The 23,465-nt window shown below is 25.5% G+C and overlaps 1 protein-coding gene across 2 annotated transcripts; it reads left to right on the top strand.

Moving 5' to 3' along the window:
• Positions 1-26: 26 nt before the first annotated feature.
• On the top strand, positions 27-23,465 carry LOC129984358 (uncharacterized). 2 transcript variants are annotated; one of them, XM_056094228.1, is made up of 11 exons: positions 27-160; positions 4,835-5,083; positions 8,226-8,353; positions 9,496-9,938; positions 11,315-11,427; positions 13,754-13,941; positions 15,992-16,145; positions 18,735-18,798; positions 19,478-19,570; positions 21,160-21,251; positions 22,734-23,465. In XM_056094228.1, exons 2-11 carry the CDS (start codon positions 4,878-4,880, stop codon positions 22,990-22,992), a joined length of 1,740 nt encoding a protein of 579 aa, XP_055950203.1. In that variant the 5' UTR covers positions 27-160; positions 4,835-4,877; the 3' UTR covers positions 22,993-23,465. The 2 variants fall into 2 exon arrangements, with proteins under 2 accessions (XP_055950203.1, XP_055950204.1); XM_056094229.1 differs by having other exon boundaries at positions 28-160; positions 8,226-8,347.

Raw genomic sequence — 23,465 nt, 5'->3', positions numbered from 1 at the left:
TTCAAATTAGACTTTACATCAAAATCTAAATTATGCTTGTAAAATGATAAAATTAAATTTAGCATAAATATTTTCCTATATATGGACATTCTTTTCATCTTTCTTACTATGAAAGATGATTGTTTTCCAATTGTGTTTTTGATATTCAATAAAAGTTTCGGTGAGATAGAAATAAATTTATGTTTTTTAATCAGTTATTTATTTTTCCTCAGTTTATCTTCATATTTTCCCTATTATTAATTATTTTTATCTCTGCTTATAATTAACTTAATATTATGACTATTGCTCTTTTTTATAAATTTTGTTGTTATAATCAAATTGTTAAATGCATTATTTTCTTTTTCTCTCATGAACTTGTTCTAATCTGTTATTCTTAAAACGTTTTATATGCAGAAATTTTCTTAAACTTTGAACTCTTCTTTGCTTCAAGCTTTTATTATGTCTCATGAAAACAATTTTCTTGATTTAAAAAAAAATATATCATTACTTATAAGAGCTATTAAGAAATGCATCAAATGAAGAATAATTATTGCTTAAAATATTTGTAATTGTCTTTGAAATTATATTCAGTATACCTAGATAGAAATTAATAAAGAAAGGGTAACATACACATACAGAAGAAAAGAATTCTTGCTTAACTATATAAAGTGAAATACTTTATAAACTATTGAAACTTTCTAAATTTATCTCTTTATATAATTATTCTATCCATAAGTGAATATATGAGAAATAATATTTGTTCTTCGGTATTGGTATGAAATTTCAGTGCTTCTTTTACTATAATATTAAAAATATTATACTTAAAATGTAGTTTATTTTGTAATAGTCTTTTATAAATTGCCAAGCTATTCAAAGGAATGTGAATTTCTTAGAATAAGCCATTACTACATTTATTAGATTGTGAGCAAAAAAATATGTGCTGAAAATCTCATTAGCAAGATATTCTTCTCATTATATAAGGATTTCTGCAATTGAGAGGGGGGGGGATGAACAGTTCCACTAAAATAGATTTATTTTCTAATGATCTTAAATTGACTTTTCAAGTTATTAAAATATCAGAATTGTTTTCTTGTTATGTTATCTATTCTCATTTTCTCACTTGATCAATAGATCTATTCATTACACATGGATTAATATAGTTGGATAAATAGTAAAAACTGTTTACTTGTCAAGAAAGAGAGAGAGAAAAAAGTTCAAGTGAAAAAAAAGAGGCACCCAACTTATTTTGTGGCTTGATAATGATTCTGATTATAAAAGCAGATGAAAAAAATCTGCTGATAAAGGGCTCTGTATGACCTGTAAAGAAAAGTCTTTTCTATTTGTACCATCAGCATCAATAAGATTTGATGATGAAAATTATTGATAAGATTTCATAGATTTCTGTCTAAGACTGTTAGATGCCAAATATATGCTACAGAAGAGAAGAGTGAAAAGTAAACTTTAATATAATTGGATTTTTGAACATTGCATCAATAATGTTACATTTGTTATAAGATAAGAGAAATAAAAATCAATTTGCATTTTTAGTGTTTTCTAGACATCAATATTGAATTGAACATTTTCTTCATTCTAGTCAATCTACAATGGCTAAGCTTGTTATAATAAGCTTGAATAAGACAAGTTAAATCTTTCCCTCCATGGGGCAATGTTAGTGATTTCCTTTCACAAGAATTGATCATCTTGTTGATGTAAACTCTTTCCCACATGTGTCAATATATTACCTTTTCATATAATTATACAACAGCTGCTTCACAGATATGATGTCCATCTTCAATATGTTGTTGTGTCTTGTCTGGTGAAAGGAACTCAGTTCTAATAAATATCCCCATAGTAAGTTTTTCAAACAGTATTAACTATTGTCAAATCTTGTAATTTCTTGCCTGTCAAGTGAATGAGCTGGAACTAGTTCATCATCATCATGATTTTTTTAAAAATATATAAGAGGTTTTCTAAAGGCAATATATATTCCTTTAAATGCTATTGTGAGACTCTCTATTAAGGAAAATATGGCCAACCATTTTTCTAAGAGAATGTTTTATCAAAATGATTAAATCCTTCTACCAAACTAAGCATGAAATAATAAATTTCCATTTTATACTCAGAACCCCTGCATTGTTTTGAATTCCACAAACTTGCACATTTCTTTATTTCACATTTTTGTCAAATCCTTTCTTGTCTTAATGTTTTAGTTCCCCACTCAATCAAACAGTAGTGAAGCAGAGCCATTAAATTCTTTATGTTATAATTCAGAGCTAAATCCCGATCCTTCATATGCATTCTTCTAATAAAGTCATCTATGTATATGTTATTTTTATTTTATTATTTATTTATTTACTTATTTATTATTATTTTCCTTTTGATGGCATAAATGTCAGAATTCTTAGCTGCTAATTCCTAAAGACAAACTGATAAAAGAAAAAGACCAGAATCAGACTGAATAATAAATGTGAAAATCTGTAAGTGAGGATACCATACAAAAGCCATGTTTGCCTGTCTGTGTCCCTTCCAGTTCTTAATTTTGTCTTTATCACAAAAATCTCATTGTATTCTCACTGTTCTTCACCCAAAGTCAGTTGCAGAAAGGCTTGACTATCATCGCAAACTATTTCTCATTTTTTTAATATAAATTTATTACCTTACCAAAATGTATGGTTATAAATATGAATCTTAAAAACTTCATTCAAAAATAGATTTTCTTATGAGTAAGAAATTTTTTTCAAATATAATATAAAGTTTTATTTCTTGATTTCTCTGCATTTTCATTGCTTGATGTGGAGGATAAATTGTTCTTAACTGAGTATATAGGGTTTCTGGAGCATTTTCACTTAATACTTATTAATATTATCTTGCAAAATTTGTGTGTATTTTGAAAGTTCTCTGTTTTTGAACTTCTAAAATCACTTTAAACATTGCCAAGCAACATTGTGTTTATCTGTTGTTTAAGTCTTGTCTTATTTCCCATGCAATTTAATGCCATCCACTACTTTGTAAGAATTACGGAACTACTTCAGAATTTTTCATTTATGTACGAACCTATCTCTTTTTTGCACTGTTTCAATTCCAATATCCAAACCCCAAAAGAATATACATTGCCTGTGTGGATATTGTGAATAGAATATTTTGTAGTCAACATACGTAAGTCATTGATATAAAATAATTTAAAATTCATTCAAATAGAGTAAATATCAAACTAATATTCTTGGTCAACTTTTCTGGAAGTTCAGCCATCAGCATGATCAAATGCCCCAATATTGAGAAAATTCATCTTTCCCTAATTTAAAAAAAAAATAATAACTTTAATATATCTGTAAAAATACTTATAAAAAAAAGAAATGTGAACCATAAATTTAATATCTACATCAGATGGATAGAAAGAAAACTGTATTGGAAGCTACTATCAAGAATCCAGAATGCTAATTAACACTCCTAGGAAGCTGATAATAGATTCCTTTGAGATTTATAAATGGGTAACATTTGATGCAGTATCATTTATTTGATTTTAAATTGTCATAGAAAGAAGGATTTTTTTAGAAATTGACACATGGTGGTCTTTTTTTTTTTTTTTTTGCTTTTGATATGGAAGTCTAAAAAGAAACACCCTAACAAACTTATCTTTTCTAGCATAACTCCTCATGATATGCCATTGTTGGTATATAAGAAGCTATTGCTTCCAGTTTTCAGTCTCAAATATCTATGCCAATGACAGATTTACAATTTTGAGATTTGTGCCCAGAAACATTACAAAATGAGCTTGGAATGGTAGATTGTATTGGGTCTTGGAGTTAATATTAAACACTATATGTAGGAAAGAGTACAAATTCTTCTGTTAATTCGCTTTTAATTTTCTAAGACACCCTCAACTTTAGAGAGAAACCAGCTTTATTATATCACTTTCTGGCACATTTCCCCATTTTTCATGAATAATCTAATGTCAGCAAGCATCATGTGAAAAAGGACATAGAATTTTAGAGGCCAATTTAAACTCATACATGTTACATACATACATATCTCCCCCTAAAGTTGATAAAACTCACAGCCTTTTGTTACTCCCTACAAAAACGTCATTCAGAGTAATTATCATTGACTTGGAAACATGTTATATTTTCAAAAAACAAATAAAATCTAAATGAATTTGGATTTTGTTTTTATTGCAACATTTCATTTTTTTCAGATATTTTTTTATTATTTCATGTATTTTCATGGTTACGCTTATTTTATCAGCCATTTGTTCCAACTCATCCTTCAATCCACTATCTACCATCTTGTATCATCATGTAGTACTAAATTAAATATAGTTATGGCAACTGAGATGCAAGGATTTTAATTCATTATCAAAACATTAGTTATAATTAATTTTATAAAAGTTAACTCCAAGAGTAAAATATATGGATTTCTCTGCATCTTTGAGTGTTTGAAAGTATTTGTGATTAATTGTACTATCATTAGTTAACTGTGCTTGTAGAATATAGCTTTATATTTTTGCACAAGTTTAAGTTATATTCCCCAACTAATTGTTCATGTATTAATGGATGTTAAATTATGGTTTTCTTCTTAATCCTTTGTTTGTTATTAACCATGCCATGGTTCAATAAATGGTGCTAAAATAATAAAATAGGATTCAGCTGTTTCTTTAACTTCTCTTATCAATTTACTTTCTTATTTTCTTAAAGTAAAGTTTTGGTTTGAGAATCTTGAATTTTGGTTCAAAATGTGTGCTATTAAAAGTATTCTTTTATAGATGTTGAAAAAAATTGTGTATCAATTGTGAGTTGTTCTATTCTTATAAATAGCATTATTAGCAACTTCATAATTTTTATTTTATTTATTTATTTAGATGCAGAATAATTGGGTTTAATGCTGAAGAATCGGAAGTAACAATGGAATACAACAGCTATTCCATTCCTAAAATGAATGACTGTGCTCAAGCTATTCATTCTTTGAATCCTATTCCTCCAGCTCCAAATTTAACAAATGCTTATCAACCTAATGTTGATAAAACTAATGGTCTTCATGCTCTAACAATGCATGAAAATCTAGATTTACATGAAAATCCTGATAGTCCTCCACCAGCTGATGGCTCAAAGTGAGTATGCATTTGTTATTTACTAGTTGAAATTCTCTTCATTTTTGGAATGCAAATAATTTCATGCCTTTTTTGATTAAAGATTAATTAGTATAGCTGTTTATATATATATATAATATTTGCTCCATTTATTCAATCTTTTTCACACTCCAAAGTGTTCTTTTATATATTGTCATTGTATATATTTCTAATGTAATCTATACTTATAATAAAGCTCAAAGTGTGTGTGTGTGTGTGTTGGCGCTCTACAGGCCAGACCATTCAACCTACAGCTACCATATTTGGCATGTGTATACCTTGCAGGCCGGGAATGTGCATCTGGGGGTTATTTTTTCGAATTTTTAATTAGAATTTTATTTATTTAAAAATTAAGCGAAATTTTGGCGTGTTTCTGCTATAACTTCCGAAAATATTACTGCACAAAAAAGATTTTTACGTGAAGTTAAAGATCAAAAATTTATCTTTTAAATGATACCAATGTTTTAACCTTAAAATTAAATTTATATTTTTAATGAATTTTTAAATAAATATTTTAATTATATTTTTCAACAATTTTTTTTTTTTGTAGAAAATAAAAATAAAATTTAAGCTTCACGAGCACGTTTCGCATTCATGGGGAAAAAATTAGCTTTTTTCAAAGTGTTGCCATCACATTGGTTAAAGCTCCAGTTAAAAATAAATTAAATCTTTTTGGAAATGAAATCTGCAAAAATATAATTTTTGGCACATGTCTGTAGGAAATGAAACAAATATGAAATATTATTTTTTCTAAAAAATAAATTCAAGAAAAATTATTTTATCATCTTTTACACTCTCTATATTATTAATTCAATAAATGAGTTTTATTTTAAGGCAAGTTTTGTTTAATATGAACAGGATATCCATTCAAATCAGGACCACACAGCTAATTTGTAAACCTTTAGTAAAACACAGATCTGCTAAAATGGTTTAAATGGAAAATGATTATATTTTATGTAACTTGATTCAATAAATGCTCTAATAAATAACGAATTTTTGATTTTACATAAAGCTTCTGCTGGGGAAATCACGAATAACAAAATGTTCTTGAAACACTAATATTTTAAATAAAAAGAGTTAATTTCCAATCAACTAAATCAATCACTTAAACTGACTGATTTATGAAAATTTGAACATCACTATTCAATAAAAAAATTATAATTTTAGAATTTCCATCGATCGTTTCAAAGAAAATACGCCAATCAGCGTGCAGGTTTCTCAAGATTAATTGACCTAAGATTATGAAAATGTTGAGTTTTTCTAAATTTTTAACATTCAAAACTTCATAAATAAGTCTTAGTTGATCGTGGAAAATAGAAACATTCATTCATTTATTTAAAATTTGGTGTGTCCAGAATATTTCTCAGAATATGATACCTTACTGCATTAAATTTAGACTTCATAATTTTTGAAATATATTTATAGGCCGGAACAAAATATAATTATTGATTTCATTTCAATCCTTTACAAAGCAAAACTAAGAACTGAATTTGGTGCTAAATCTGAGAAATTTTTGTTAAATTATCGTTTGAGATATTACATAAATTATGAAAAATATTTTGTAGTTCACATACGACTTAAATACCGAGCGATTCTGTTTGTAATACTCATATTCAATAATAATAATAATAAATAAATAACAATGAAGATGATAAATAAAATAAAACGCTTGGTTTTATTAAAAAATATCTTTGTATTAATTGCAATTTCATCATTTCCACTTTAAATTAAAGTTGAAGTTTTACCAGAAATGACAACAAATTAGCAAAATATATATAGTAAATCGAACGAAACGATCTAAACAACAGTATAAGCTTGGTATGACTATCAAAATTTGAAGATTAAAAAGGTTTTGTTTGAGAATCTATTAAGAGACCAGTTACTTAAAATATTTAATTGAAAATTGTAGCGAGCGGTAATACTGGTGAACCGGCTGGTCGCCAAAGGCAGCTAGTATATAATAAAACAAAAATTAAATTCATGTATACAAGCTTGTTAGAATTAAACTTCAGGCACATCTTACTTCTATTTTGTTTGATATACTGTTTAATTAATTGCTAGAAATCCACCATAAAAATCTCCTTATATTTTAGTATTTGTGAGCAGATTTTTTTTTCTCGTGAATTATTAACAATTTTTTAAGAATGTTACAAAATATAATTAAATGTTGCAAATTAAAATTCATTCAATAAGGATAATAACTCTAATGATAAAATAATAACACTAAGAATTGTTTCTATACAAGGGAACATAGTTTTCAATTAATGAAAAATTGATTTGTATTTATTGTTTCAAAATTTGCTCTTTATTATATTTCTGAGTAAAATTTGAAAAAAATATATTTGGTATTTTTTATTTTTTATTTATACAAATTATTTATGAATTTCATTTTATTTATATATTAGCTGTCTTTGTTGACCAGCTGGTTCACTGGAATCATGGTTACATAAAATTTCAATTGAATCTTTTACATAATATTCTCCTTAGCAAATTATCTTGAATTTCAAATTTTGAATGTCATGTAATATGTACCTATTTAAAAGTCTTGAAAGTTATGATCATTATGCTTTATTTCTCACTAATTTATAAACTCTATAATCTCTTTATGGATTTTTTTTATTTATATAAATGATATACTGTTTATCAAAATCAAGATTGTTAATTTCCATGGAAGAATTTTTTATTACATTAATGTAAATTAATTCCTTTTGAAACAATATCAGTTAGGATTGCTTTGAAAATTTATATTTTAAAATGTGTAGCATTTTTCATTTTAAGACGGTATATAGTATATTCTTATGTACACTAAGTTTGGGAGAAAAGAAAGGAATTAAATCAAAAGTAAACAATTAATCACAGTGTATATTTTTTTCATGTGTATGTCACATAAAGAAATAGTCTCTCATCCTTTGAAAATTATCTTTTTACTTGATTTTTTTTTTTTTTTTTTTTGTATATGGGCAACATTAAGCTGCTAATTAAATTTAATGTTAAGCCACTTCTTATATATATTTGCGATAACTTTCACTATATAATGTTGATAACTAAGAAATAAAAATTATATATTAGTTTTAATCATTGTCATAAAACAAATTTTTTAAGATTTTTTTTCCACTTTCTATAGGGGAATGTCTGAAGAACAACACCTCTGCCAATATTGTGATAAAGTCTACCCATCAAGAACCAATCTTTCTAGGCATATATTTCAAATTCATCGTGTGCCACCCCGGAAAAATAAGCCCCCTGGTACAAGTACGCTTTAATTGTTCCATACAGTTTCTTTAAAACTGTTTTTCAATTGCTATATTGTGTTTTTGCATTCTATTGAAAGCTTAAGAGTTCAGTTCCTTTAAGAATTAGTAATAATTTCTGCTTATTTTTTAAATAAAATCTTTATTTTTATTTACAGCGTTATATTCTATAATATTAGAATTTAGTTGTTTTTTTTTATGTATTTACTAATCTTACATCACATGTATTTACTAATACAAGCATCACTTATTAAATGAGTTACATTTTTATATTTTGTTTTTCTCATTATACAGGATGCTCATTAAATTAGGTTTGACTGTTTACTGCTCCTAAAGGAGTGAAATCACATGGTTTTTTTTCATGAAAACATTACTATAGATGTAACTAATATCTAATTGTTCATTATCTCACCTAGTACCATAATTTCATCTTGTCATTCTTCATATTAAATATGCAGCTGATTCCAACATTAAAATGGTACATCTGCTTTATTTGCATTATATGAACTTTTCAAACAGCCTGTTAGTTCAATTAAAACATGCTGATAAAAGATCAAAGAAAAACAAATGTCTTTCAGCATATTGGAAAAATTAGTTAATGCCTTAGAAGGATTTGATTATTGATTTCATAAAGATTGATGTACTAATTTAAAAAATTTAAATAAATGATGAAATTTTCAGTGTTCAGGAAAAACAATTAAATATTGTAGAAACAGTGAAAATAGTTTATAATTTCATTGTGATAAAAAATATCTGTAAAGATTGAGATAAAATTTGCACAACTAAATTGATACTATTAAAAAAAAAAATTTGAAATTATTTTGAAAAGCTATTATGCAGAATTTCCAAAATGATGCTTAATTTTTAATTAATTTTATTGGATTGCTTTGTTATGAATAGATAAAGAATGTGGAATATCAGTGTATATATTAAAAAAAGAGACAATTTAATATGTTCACCTTCTCATTTGATGTTTTATTCAAAATATGTGTTTGTAATATGATAGGAAGTTCGTGTTATGTTAATTTCTTTATATTTTGCTACAAAAGATATAATTTTTTTATATGTTAACTTGATTTCTCCATTGAGTAATGATTAAATCCAATTTTCATTGTTTGTATTTAATTTAAACTTTTATTCTAGCAAATGAATCAAGAGGAGCCATTTGTTATGAAGAAGGTTGCAATAATGAAAAATTTAAGAGCACCACAGAACTTCGTAATCACCTTGTAAATAAACATAATTTCATTTTCCAAGTTATAAAAAATGTTCTTGAGACAGAACAGGACTTTATTCGTTGGAAAAAAAATGTGGAGGAAGCTTGTGATATTAAATGGGTAAAGCAAGCAGCGAAAAAGAAGGCATCTGGTTGCACAGTAGTCACCTATATCTGCCATAGGAGTGGAAAATTCCGTAGCAGTGGTGGCCGTCGGAGGGCGCTCAAGTCTTGTAAAATAGGACATTTTTGTACAGCTTATCTCAAAGTTGTGATACTTGAAGAAAATAAAGGATATCAAGTAGAATTGTATCCTGATCATTATGGTCATGATATATCCTCAGCAGAAGATAAGAAGGTCAAAGTACAAGTGAGTTAAGCATAGACTTAGAGGGATATCAGAAATATAAGTGTTAGTCTTCTGTAACTCCCTTTTTTTTTTCTTCCTTTATTTATTTTTATATTTTTATTGCTATGATTGATAAGTTATGTAGTATTTTTCTTAAGTATTTTTTTATTATTTTTTTTACTTCTTTATGTTAAATGTAAATTAAAATGTATAGAAGTGATCCTAAAGTATCTTGCAAAGAATAAAGGTGGGTAACAATATCTAATATTAGCAAATTTTGCTGATTGAATATTTACTCAGAAACATCATATTGAAGTGGTAGAAGTTAAATGATGATATGTATGAGATCTTTTTGTGCATATTAATTCACATGGTACTTAATCTTATGTCTACCAAAATAGATTCTTTGCTGATGTTTGAATCAGCATGCACATATCTATTTACTGTTCGTTTCAGTATCCAGAGATGACTACTTTTCGACGATTCTATCTTACTAAGGGGCTAGAAGCAGAGAGATATACACATTTCTAGAATTACTTTATTGTTAAATGTAAACATCTCCTCACTTCATCTTTCCTATCAACTCTATTTATTTGAATTAAATCCATCTTAATGCAATCTCAAAAACATGGAGTGTTCTAGAATCCGTTGGCAAACAATAGTAGGATGTATTGCAGTAATATGAGAAATTATCTGAATGTTACTTTTGAACCTCATTAGAAAGTTTGAACTTCTAAGTAACAAGTAAAAAAAAAAGGGGACCATCAAATTTGATGAATATGGATTTCTTCTAGTTTTGGATTATCTTTATATACAGAAAGATCAGGTTAATTTTCCTTCATAGTATATTTATATATTACTGAATAGTGAAGATATTATTGAAAGTCATTTGTAAAGTTTTATTAATATTATTATAACCTTCAATTAGTTTAAAATCTAATGTTAATGGGAAAAAAACTAAAACTAAAGTAAATCAATGAAAAAAATAAATATTTAAATTAACAGTATTAGGTGGTTCCACTTCATGATCATTTTAGAATTCCTGTGAAATTCAGATCATTCAATGAAAATGCAAAAATTACAAATGGACTTTTTATAACTGTGAAATATGGAATACCCAAAATTGGAATACATTTTATAAGGAATTGATGAACAAGTTTTTAAAGAGGCTTGCAAAGCTCTTAGAAAAAAGCATCCTTGATTTCAAACTCAGTAATATAATGAAATATAATTTAACTAATGTGTCATGTTTTTCCATCATGAACATTCTTAGTTAAGTATAATATATAAATGAACTTGTAGGGGAAAAATTGTATATTTCTTTTTATATGAATCTTATCGTTTATGTGTCTATTTATTTATTTTATTTACTTCATATTACTGTTTGTTTGTAATAGGTTGCAAAATGCTTGAACAATCCTGTAAGGGGTATTCTCATAAGTACAACTGGAGTCTTATTTGAAAATGGAAAGTATGAAGCCATCAAAGGATCGGTAATAGCAGTTGAAAGGTAAAGCTACATAAGTATGTATATAGTGCTTGTATAAATTTTAAATAATATTTTATAAAATTTATTTTGTAATATAATTTATTAACTTTCTATCTCTAATTTCTAAATTTGTTGTATTTAATTGTGATAATTTTAATATATTTTTTTTTTAAGTTAACTGGAAATAAAAAATGAGATGCTTAAAACATTGCTGAGTGATGCATATTAGATTAGATTTTTTTTGTATTATTTTGTTTTAAGGAAAATTTTATTTTAAACATAATATTTTATGCAATCTTTTTTTTACCAATGCTGTCTGGTAAAAAAAAAAAAAAAAATTAGTACTTAGTATTTTATTGATGTTTCACTTTTTCTTATGAATAACAGAAGCTATATATTTGACTGACTCTTAAAATAATGTCTTAGTCGTATTAGTAGATTTCCAAAATTGGCTTGTTTTATTTAAGAAAAGTATCTTATTATAAAAGAGTTCTTCCAAGTTACAAACCAGAATTATGTAAATCAAAAGGATATATTGCTGCTTAAAAAGAAATACTGTATAACATTATATTACTATAAAAATGACATTTATGCATGCAGAATATACATTTGCTTATTAAGTTATTTATTTCAAAACTAACATTTTTCTTTCATTTTGTTTTTGTTAATTCAGGCAATTATAAAAATTAATTTTGTAATGAAGCAAAGTTTAAAAATATATTATTATATATTATTAATTGTATTACAGAATGTATTTATATATTATAACACTTATTCTATTTACACTTATTTATATACTATGAACATTTATATTACAAAATGTTGAAAGTGAAGTTTTTGTGGATATAATTAATAGAAATGATCTTTTTTAAAAAGCATTTTTCATCTCTTCAAAGCAATCAGAAAATTTCTATTATCAATAAAAAAAATCATTACATGGTATGTATGTCAAATTATGACAGCTTCACATTGAAATTCGTAAAGAGAAAAGAAAAATTTGGGACTGGAAGGTGAAATCATTTCCCATCATATTTCTACTCAATACTTATTAGCTATTTGGCTTGGGGGGGGGGACATACAGAACACACTTTGAGAGCTCATAAAGTGTACTTTTCAAAGTATTTACATGAAAAATGTTTGAACAAAATATTCATGTATAATGATATTTAATCAGAAAAATTCAATAGTTACTAAGATAATAGTTTAAGCTTAAAAAAATACTTAGTAACTATTGAATTTTTCAGATTAAAAAGCCTGTAACCAATGACCAACACAATCAGTTTATGTTTGACTATAATTTATCCATTTGTGTGCTATATAAAATGGTCTTTCATACCTGTTTTGAAAAAGTGGGTATGAAAATGGAGTAATCCACTGATACTTTGACTTCTTCTTTGCACTTTAAAACATAACTAACCAATTGAGTTTTTAATTTACAAAGTGGATTGCATTAAATATTTTATAAAAAACAATTCCATGTTTGTTTTAACCCTTCAGAATGTCAATCAAAAAATAACTATAGCACAAACAATGATCTTTCATGTCCAAATACAGATTCCTTCAGGGAAAAAATAATAATAATTGGGATTAGAAACATTTAAGAGCAATCTAATCATAATGAGTTGCACATTTTATTGTATAATATATTTTATTTACAGTATTTTGTTACAGAAAGTAGGTATTTTGTGAATAAAAATACATCACCATGAGCATTGGCCTGATATGTCTGAATAGAAATTCCTTAGGAGGGACGGAAAAAAAAAACTGATTGAGAAGGTTGAGATTTCATTATTAAAGATAATCTTATAATAACAAAATTCACAAGTTAATATATAAAGCATTTTACTTTCAATATGCTAGTTTTTATAAAATAGGAAAAATGCATCTAATATTTATATTGGGAGTTTTATAAAACTATTGAATAATTTAGATTGCAATGATATCCATATACTTTGCATGCAGTTGATTAACTGCTGATATTCTGAAATGGTGAAGAAAGCTAATGATTTCCCACCTCCACAACTCAAACCTAAATGTTCTTGGTCATTATTTTTTGGGAAAAAACACATAAATTATGACCTCACAGCGTGCACATTCTTGAGATTTAAGCATGATTCTGCATTTGATATTCTAATTCATATTGTCAAACACTACTATTATATTTAAACTTTTATCTGTTAAGTTTGATTTTTAAAAAATGTATTTGATTATTATTATTGTATATAATAAGTATAAGTATCTTTTTTTAGAAATTATTTGATATTTTTGCATGCATTTTTCAATTACTTTTTCATTTTTTTAATCTATATAAACTTAATAAAATAATTAACATTAACTTAATTTTTAGATTGCGACAACTAGGGATTGCAATTCGATTCATCACCAATGATTCTCGAAGAACTCCAGCAGAATTAGTGAAAAAATTACAATCTTTAGGTTTTACTGTTTCAGAAAATGAAATTTGTTCTCCTCTACCAGTTGTTATAAATACATTAGAAAATCTTGGACTCAGGCCTTATTTAATGGTACATCCAGGTAAATATTTTTTATTCTTTGAAGAAATTAGTTACTGCAAATCTGTTGCCTAAATTATATTCCAATTTCTTAGAATTATTTATTATAAGAAAACATAAAAATTATGCTTTTTGGCAAATTACTGGATGAAGTCTTCATTCTGATTAAAAAGAAAAGGAAAACTTTTCTTTTTTATTGGTACAAGTATTTTGTATCATTTCATTTATTAGAAAATTGTATTTCAACAAAGAAATTTCTAATTACAATTTGTTGAGATTTTTAAAAAATACTTTGCAAAAAGGAAATATTTTTCCAACTACTTTATTGTTGTCTATTATGTAACATGAAAGTTATTTGTTAATAATTTGTATTCTGAACTACTTGTTATTAAAAATAAATTTTAGAAAAGTTAAAATATTATATTATAGTAATTAAATCTATTAAAGTGAATATTTAAATATTTTTTTTAAAGCTTTCTTGTAATTTTCAGTAAATAAGTAAAGCAACTATATAATAATAATTATTAGATTTCAGAAATATTTATGTAAATAATAAGCAAAAATAATAAATAAAAAATTATATTTACTGTTAATGTGTGTGACTGTTTGCATTTCACATTATTAATATAGCTTTAAAATTAGTGATAGTGAAAATTTCCATTATCTTAAGTATGCCAATTAATCAATCATAATAAAAAATGTAACACTGTATGGCAAAGCTTTTTTTTTTCCCTAAGATTTGATAGATAATATTGTGCCAATTGTGATGAAAGTAAACTTTTTAAATGGATTCACTGTTTATTTTTCTCCTACTATTATTCAAATTAATACCATTATGCAAAATGATAATTTTTTGTATTAGGAATCAATTACTCTATTTAGCCTTTATCCACATTAATTAAGTACTTACTAATATTTGGTTTATATAACATTTCTAGAAAATTTATTTGTCTGTTAATGAACACTAACTCAAATGCATTGTAGATAATATTGTTTAATCTTCAACTAATCATAATAGACTGGATTTATGGGAAAAAAATTGCAAAGATTTATCTTTGTATAACATTAAATTTATCTTGCAGGAAGCCTTAAGAATTATAAGTAAAAACTTTTATTAAAAGTATAAAACATCTACAGAAATGATAATTGCATAAGAACACATACTTTGAAATAGATGTTCAAAATCTAGTAGTAGAAACAGAAGTTTGAATAAGCAGAAACACTGGTTTACAGAAAAACATTTATAGAACAAAAGTGTTACTATTGTCATACTAAATTAATATTTTATAAAGCTATAGCAGATGATCAACATTTTCACCATAATGTAAAATGCACAAGTGACCAAATCATTGATGACTGATCATACCTAAAGTGTCTTTGACAGTAGGCAGCAACATGTGTAAGATGCAGTGTTTAAATTCTTTGGTAATGAAAGTGTCCTTAGTAATCATACAAAACATGTTATGCATTGCAACAAAACACACTAAAGGTAGAAACAATAACCTGTATATTGTAACTGGAATAATTTGTCTCAGTAACAATATGCTGATGTAATAATTATACAGGCTTTTTTTCATGTCAAGAATTGTATTAGATGAGTGCTGTTCTTTCTTTTCCTGCTATCTTAATTATCCGTAATTGTAATACATTTTGGATGCATATGTACATACAAATGGAGATTGAATACATGTCTATATGGGATTCATTCGTTGAGCAATTCATTATTTTATTTCAGTGCTTTTATTCACCAAATATATGATCATATGTAGTTGTTTGCTATTCACATGCAAATTACTTTTTCTTTTGATGAAAAGTATTGCCTGTCCACTTACAGTGATGTTCCCAGATATTAGTTACAGTGCAGTTCTTATTCTGTAGATATACTTGTCTGAAAGGTTTCTTCTTATATTTTTGAGATTCTGTACAAACAAAATAAATATTAATATTATTGCAAGCAAATTAGGATTTATATTTATTAGCTTTTATTCTGAATGAAATAAAATAGATTTAGCATGGAACTATATATTTATGCATATAATTCATTTCTAAACAATAGTGAATCATTTTTTTAGATATCAAACCTGCATTTGATAAAATAGACCAATCCTCTCCAAACTGTGTTGTAATTGGTGATATGGGTGGTAATCTCTCTGCAGAAATGTTCAATAAAGCCTATCAAGTACTCACTTCTTCTCCGAGTCCTGTTCTTGTAAAACTGGGGAATGAGTAAGTGTATTAATAATTGAATTCTATAATTAGATTGAAAGTATATACATATATAAATTGAATTCCATGAATTTAGATATAAATTTGTTAAATCTGTTTCAAACTTATCATAATATAATCTGTATTTACTATTTACTCTTCTAAATCTGTCAAACTATGAAGCTTAAAGCTTGAAATTCCACATGTAGTTTTATCTTGGATAATATATTTTTAAAAGTTAATTAGAATGTTGATTAGCTGAAAGCTAAACAAAATTTTAACATTTGACAACTTAACAAAACTATTTTTCCATTGTTTTAAAATTTTAGAAGGTAATTGTTCAGTCGCATAATTTTTACTCTCATGCAATATTTTATTTCATTTTAATTAGTTTTTATAATCTTCTGAATCGCAGTTTTTATAGTGCTTTTTATTGTCATAATGGAATTCCCAATTTTATTATTTCTCTATATTTATTCTCTATATTATTTCTCTATATTTATTCTCTATATTATTTCTCTATTATTTCCTGTATTAAAATTTTGATAAAAAATATTGCTTCCTTTTAACATTTACTCCAAAACTTATTTGTTTCTGAACTTTAATTTTGCTATATAAAATAATAAGTTTTAATAATAAGAAACAAATAAGTTTTGGAGTTAATGTTAAAAGGAAGCAATATTTTTTATCAAAATTTTACGACAGGAAAACACACAATTCTGAAAGATATAGAGAAATAATAAAATTGGTACTGTAATTGATAACGAATTTGATTGGATTGAAATAATAAAATTGGGAATTCCATTATGACAATAAAAAGCACTATAAAAACTGCAATTCGGAAGATTATAAAAATTAATTAAAATGGAATAAAATATTGCATGAGAGTAAAAATGATGTGGCTGAGCATTTACCTTCTAAAATTTTAAGACAATGGAAAAATAGTTCTGTTAAGTTGTCAAATGTTATGGTGGAAATGTTAAAATTTTGTTTAGCTTTCAATTAATTAACATTCTAATTAACTTTTTAAAATATGTTATCCAAGATCAAACTACATGTGGAATTTAAAGTTTTAGACTTCATAGTTTGACAGATTTAGAAGAGTAAATCAATAAACAGTAAATACAGATTATACTATAATAAGTCTGAAACAGATTTTAACAAATTTATATCTAAATTCATGGAATTCAATATATATATATATATATATATATATATATATATATATATATATATATATATATATATATATATATATATATATATATATATATAATATATACTTTTCAATATGTATTAACAGTACTATGCTTCTTTTTTTAAAACTCTTCGATTTTCTTAGGCTGTTCGTCTTATATAATAAATTTTGTTTCATATTTTAGTTACTTTAATTTTTTAATCTATCCAGTTTTTTTTACAATATATTTTTATATTATTTTCACTGTATTGCTGAAATATTTTATCACATTTGCTTCATGGTAATACTTTCTTTAAATGTTCTATAATTAATTCATATATATATATATATATATATTCTTTACAATCTGATAATCTGTGATGATTTTCATTCTTCCTTCAAGCATTTAATCTCCTGTTTTTCCGTTATTTAAAAATTGTGAGTTATAAAAACGCTTTTTATATTTTACATATTTATTAACAGGCTGATTTTACTGAAATTTTATTTGCTTTTAAATGTGTGGTGCAATAACAAATTTGAATTTTCACAAGTGTCAACTTGTCAGATTTGATATTAGTATTTTACACAATGCTTGTCAGTAATTTTAACTATTGAAATGTTGCAAAATTTATCACAGAATAGTACCTTGTTCTTTTAACAGCTTTTTATGGTTTCTGCTTTTGAAGTAATTACTATGAAGATTTAATCTCAGATATAAAAAACAGAATTACATCACTAGCCCGTTTCGTCTAGACATCAGGAGTTGATTTTTCTCCTGAAATGTGTATACTGGATTCTTACATCTGAAATTTATTTATTTTGGCTCTATTCCCCCAAGGAATAACTTAACTGTCTTGTGCACTTCATTTTGTAATTAATAAATTGATTGTTCATGAACAAAAGAATTTTCTCATGAAAGAAAGAGTTTTCTCATGAAAGTGATGTTAGGGACACTGATTTTGTATACTTATTGCTTCAAATAAAAGAAACACCATTTCTTTTCTTTAAATTGCCATTTAAAAAGAATATATCTGATTTAATAACTTATAAATCATTACTTTATTTTATACTAACATAAAATGCATATTAATAATTATCCATATTAGAATTTTATGTTAAGTGTATGGCACTTTGAAATTTGAAAAATTGATGAATGATACACATTCTTGGTAACTATTAAATTTTTAAATGGTGGGAAAAAATAATGCAGAAAAGTTTTTAGAAAATTTTGTGAATGGAGTTTATACAATTTAAAAAGAATGCATTAATTTTCTTATGAATACACTAAATGATATTTTTAAAAATTTTACTATAATTTACTTGAATATATATCAGTTTTATATATAATAGTGTGTGTGTGTGTTTTTGATGCTGTGTTTATATATTTATTGCTTTATATTAAGGAATTATATGTTTTATTTTGATAATTTCAGGAAGTATTATAAAGAAAAGAATGAGTTAGTCTTGGGTGCCGCTTCTTATGCAGCAGCTTTAGAGGTTTGTCATAATTAATTCATTTATTTTTTTAATTGCTGCTTTAATTTAATTAAATAACTTTACTTGCAGTGTATTTTTCTTGAATGTTTTTTTTTTTTTTTTCCTTCTATTTTTTGTGTGTCTTTACAATTTTTCTTTGGAATTACTATTTTGCCCCTATATTTTTACTTAAATATTTAGTGTAAATTATTTATCAAAAAGGAAAAAAATGTTGCTGTCACCTGATTATCTGTGGAATTTAATAATATGACAATTCTAGAATGTTAGAAATTATCTACAAAATGATTTTTTTAAAAAGGGGCATTTGATTCACAGTCAGAATTGCACAAACAATTATGACATTATAAGCAGTGGAACTCTGTATTTGCTAATGATTTTTTTTTTTTTTTTTTTACAAAAAATGGTTATACATTCAGCATTATTCTTGGATTAACAGTCTATCAAAAGTTTACTGCAGTTTAATTTTGATGATCAGAAAAATTATTTGTAAATTGCTGTAATGGTTAAATAAGAGATGCATTTCTTGCAAAAGATGTAAAGATTTTTTAAAAATTATTATTTATTTATTTATTTTCCTTAAAATATATATAAAGTATATTTAAATTTGTTATTAATAGAGCATGAACCAAAAATAAAGTTTAGAAACTGATGCTTAAATCATATGTATTATATTTTTCAGTATGCCTGCAGTGCAGAAGCCATGGTAGTTGGAAAACCTTGTTATGATTTCATTATGAATGCAGTTAATGGTCTGGGTATCTGTCCTCAAGAGGTATATTTTGATCTATCAAACCATATGAAAAATATCAATTTTTATATTATTTATAAAAATTGTAAAAGTTCTGTAGTATTAACTAGGGATTGCAATATCGGACCAAAAGTTCAATACCGGTATTTGGTATTTTTTAGATCTTAATACCAGGATACCGGTAGTAGAAATTTTAGAAAAGAAAGAAAACACATGTGTTTCTTTGTTTTATTTGCCAGTTTTATTATAGAGTGTAAATATCACAAAAAATAATTTTTAACTTATAAATTATAATAGGATTAAAGAATCACATAAAAGTAAAGGAACATCTTATTTATTTAAATCACAATAAAGTGTAAATATCACTATTCAGTCTGTAGTACTCTTACAAATTTTTGAAATATGATCTTAAAAAACATAATGCATCAATTGTATTGTCATTAAGCTTGGAACGTAATTTTGTGCAAAAATTACCAGCTGTCTCTAACGCTCTTTCGGCATCTATGCTAGTTGGCGGTACTGTTAGCAATGTGCGATATACTTTTTCCAAGTATTTACCTCTAATCCCTTGAAATAAATCGATTTTTCGTCAGATGGTTTTGGCTATAGCTGATTTCTGTATTATATTTTGGTTTATTGAAATTTTTTTATTTATCACTAATTCTAATTTTTGTTCAAGAGACAATTCCTTTTCACTATCGACATTAGTGTCATCATAATCTTTGATAACTGTACCGAATTCTTCTAAATGTGGATAGGTTTGTGGTTAAAAAATTTAAAGAAAATTTACTATAAACTTGATCAGATTTAAATTGGTTAGTCTCTTTTCATTTTCATTTTTCAAATCATTATGATTATGTAAATACCGTAAGACATTTTCTATTTCGGTATGCCTTTCTTCTGTGCGATTTTTCAATATAATATATAATTCTTCAGATAGTGATGTTTGCTGTTCTTTCAGTGACTGCAACATGAAATTTATTGTTGCATTAGCTGTTAATAAATTAGAACTCCTTTCATCTTTCCTTCCCTCCTTTCATCTCAAACATTTTCATCTTTCTTCTCACCCATATTTTGCCAGATTAAAACCATCCTAACGCATATGTAAAAGCACGGAGGGTTTTTGTCAAACAGTATTTTATCACTTCTCTTGATTGTATGATGCAACTTTGTATTCACAGTCTAATTAATTTCGCTCGTTAGGAATACATAAAAACAAAAACATATACTTTTTTGCTATGTTGGCAATGTAGTGGATGTTGTATGTTAGTATATAGTAGTTAGTTACATAGTATATGTTGGCTATATAGTGGAGGCAATTTTAAAAAATTCTAGTAAATACCGAAAAGACGATATTTAAACTTGTGAATACCGGTATTACAAAATTGTACAAATGGCTCAAAACACCAATACTCGGTATACCGGTATTGCAATCCCTATTACTAACTTATAAAATGCATATTACTATTTATTTTCTTTCATGATAAATATCAAATGATTTCTTCTAATTTAAGTTCAATATTCAACAACTTCTAATCAAATCATCACAAATTTCATTTTTCCATTATAATTTAAAACTTCTATATCATTTAATTAATCTGATTTGTGTGCAGATACTCATGGTTGGTGATGACATTGAAAATGATATTCAAGCTGCTCAGAGATGTGGAATGCGAGCAATATTAGTCAGGACAGGAAAATTCAGGTGAAATTGAGAAATAATTTATAAGGCTAAAGGCTTGTCTTTAGTAACAGTTTATTGATTATTTATAACCCAATTGTGCACATTTATTTAATACTTTTAGTTAGTCTTTTGTAATATAATAAAAATTTTGAATCTTGAAAGTAAATGTTTTTTTTTTTTTTTTTTTTTTTTTTTTTAATAATTGTGTGAAGTATAAACTTTTTATATTTAGGATATTTATTATTCAATTATTATTAATTTTATTATTATTTAGTACATTTTTAGAATTCAGTTATTGCTTTGATTATTTTAATACAATATTTATTCTAGTATTAGTTTTATTCTCAGTTATTTTTGCATAATATATGTATGCTGTAGTATTAATTATGCTTTTAAATCAAATTTGCTTATTATTACTTTTTGCTTATCCAATAGAAGCCTATTTCAATTTTGCATGCTTTTATTTTTTTTAAAATGATCTAATGATTGTACTTGGTATCCTTATTAAATATCATGTTCTCTGATCTCTGACTGAAATAGTGTAATTTGTTTGTACTGAAAAAAAAAATGTGATTTAATCTATTGTATTAACTTTTAATGAATGTGATTTTAATAAAACACTTGTATGTGATTAATTTCGTTCTAAATTTTTTATTATTACTTCAGACTTACTTTTTATCATTGCTTTTACATTTGATTTAAGTTCATATATTGGTTAAATAGTATTTTGTTTTTCTCTTTTAAAGTTGCAATTTCAGAAATTTTTATACAAACATTCTATTCATAGTGTAAATCTAATCATACATTGTTATATCTAATTAAAGCATGAGTTTTTTAATGATCTGCATTCTGGTGCATTTTTTAAGGCCATGGAGACTGTTATGTCCTGATGGCTGCATCTCTCTTACCCACTGTTGTTTAATTGGCTCATTTCAAGTTTATAAAAATAGAGATTCAATAGTTTTAATATTATTATTGTTATTGTTGTTCATATTCTTATGTGCTGAAGTTTTTAAATTTGTGTGTTCTAAATTATCAGTTAATAATTTTTTTAAATTATATTTTGATCTTATTTGAGGATTGCCTACCATTAGTAAGTTTAAACGAAAATATTTCAAGATTCCATAATAGTATTACAATAATTTTATAAATTAAAGTATAAAAGATAAAAATAATTATTTAAAAATACTTAGTATCTCTGAATTTATTAAAATTCAATTATTCTTTATTATCATTAAATATTACCACTTATATAAACTTAACACATATTAAATATGCCTAAATATTATCAGGTTCGTATGGCATGAAAGTTTAGAGTGTTTGATGCCAATAGCATCTACATTTTTTAAATGGCAATTCAAGTTAATGATTTTTTTTTCCTAATATTCTTTATATGGTTTCAAAATCAGATGTTAATCAATAATTCATATGAAATCTCAAATGTTCAAATATTTAGTTGTTTACATTGTATATAAAAACTATTTTTTTTTTTCCTCCCACCAGACCTGATGATGCAAAAAATGAAGTGATCAAGCCAGATACTATTGTGAAAAATCTTGCTCATCTAGTGGACATGTTAGTAATGAAATCTAAACGTGAAAATTCCACTAAAAATTCATCTGATGGGATGCCTAAATATCCTCAAGAACAGAAAAAGCAAATGAATCGGACTCCTAAACCAATGGAGGTACCACCTCCTGTTCCTGTACCGCCGCATTACGATGTATATCCCTTTCGTTTTGCTGGCACTGAAATTAGCTAATGCTCATTTGCTTTTCAGACCATAGCTATATTTTAATAATTGCCATTCTTGTTGACTAGTGATATAAAATATCATCCAATCATTTTGCTGAACCATATGAACAATGTATAGTCATAATTTGAGCATGTATGATAAATGCTGAGAATGTGTAAATGATCATTAATAGGTAATGTTTTTAAAATTACTGTGATTTTAAATTGTGTATTGCTAAGCAGCTGAAAAGTGAATTTTGTGTGTATATTTATCAATTTAAGTTTCATCAGTCTGAAGAAAAAAAATTGTCTAGTAGATGATTTTGTTCACTTCACAGAATTTATTACGAGTTAAACCTACTGATGCTCAAAGAAAATATATCTTTAAAATTGTTCTTTTCTACAAATAATATTAGTTATCAAAAATATTTTTAAAGAAAAATTAGCAGATTTTATTTACAAATTATTCTATTTAATCAAATGCTTCTGTAAATGATATTC

The sequence above is a fragment of the Argiope bruennichi genome, chromosome 9, assembly GCF_947563725.1.
Source record: "Argiope bruennichi chromosome 9, qqArgBrue1.1, whole genome shotgun sequence".
NCBI classification, from domain to species: Eukaryota; Metazoa; Arthropoda; class Arachnida; order Araneae; family Araneidae; genus Argiope; species Argiope bruennichi.
This window is presented reverse-complemented; position numbering and strand designations above follow the sequence as displayed.